The sequence below is a fragment of the Phalaenopsis equestris genome, unplaced genomic scaffold, assembly GCF_001263595.1.
Source record: "Phalaenopsis equestris unplaced genomic scaffold, ASM126359v1 Scaffold186689, whole genome shotgun sequence".
NCBI classification, from domain to species: domain Eukaryota; kingdom Viridiplantae; phylum Streptophyta; class Magnoliopsida; order Asparagales; family Orchidaceae; genus Phalaenopsis; species Phalaenopsis equestris.
The window spans coordinates 1-681 of record NW_018206638.1 but is presented as its reverse complement, the minus strand read 5'-3'; the positions used below and the strand labels follow the sequence as shown (position 1 = coordinate 681).

Below are 681 nucleotides of genomic sequence, written 5' to 3'. Positions count from 1 at the left end.
GAATAATTTTTCGTCGGACATAGTTCTTCCCCACCTAATATTTTTTTGTTCAGGGAGATCATGGATGACAACTTTGCGCCAGGGGAAGCTGTTGACGGCCTCATGGCGGCGCGGGAGGCCGGGAAGTGGAACGAGACGGCGATGCTAGTCATTGACATGCAGGTCTGATTAACATCACTTTGCCATCCCAATCTTCTTAATCTCACACGCATCTCTATTCCTCGGCTTTCGATTAGGTTTTGTTTAATCTGTTCTATTCTCTCCCCAGAACGATTTCATTTTACCGGGTGGTCCGATGCATGTCGCCGGTGGTCAGGCCATCGTTCCGGAAGTCATCCACGCCGTCTCTGTTGCGAGGCACCGTGGCATCTCCGTAATTTGGGTCTGTCGCCGTAGAAACCATAGTTTCCTTATCTTTCTTCATTTTTCCCTTCCGTTTACAATGTTTGTTTCCTTTTCATGTTTATTCCTCAAGAATTCTTCAAGTGAGAGCATGGGGATGCAAATGGACCATATTAAGTTTTTGTTTTCTTTGGTTGGGAATGGTTTAATGGTTTTTGAATTTAAGTAGTTTTCTTTAAAGAGCATTGAAGAGGGGTTCTGAGGAATTGGTCGGATTCTAGTTTACACATAACGTTGCTTGTTTAATAACATTTATCACTTCTTGTAGTAGTTTTTTTT

General features: G+C 43.0%; 1 protein-coding gene across 1 annotated transcript; it reads left to right on the top strand.

Annotated features, from left to right (window-relative positions):
• The first annotated feature begins 7 nt into the window (after nt 1–7).
• On the top strand, nt 8–630 carry LOC110034414. Its single transcript, XM_020738680.1, has 2 exons — nt 8–162; nt 269–630. The coding sequence occupies exons 1-2, from the start codon at nt 61–63 to the stop codon at nt 569–571; spliced, it is 405 nt and encodes a 134-aa protein (XP_020594339.1). The 5' UTR covers nt 8–60; the 3' UTR covers nt 572–630.
• Nucleotides 631–681: the final 51 nt, after the last annotated feature.

Excerpts from the sequence above, each read along its gene's own strand:
- LOC110034414 (XM_020738680.1), top strand. The coding sequence starts at position 61 with ATGGATGACAACTTTGCGCCAGGGGAAGCTGTTGACGGCCTCATGGCG. Across the intron at positions 163-268 it reads TGCTAGTCATTGACATGCAG|AACGATTTCATTTTACCGGG; the intron begins GTCTGATTAACA and ends TTCTCTCCCCAG.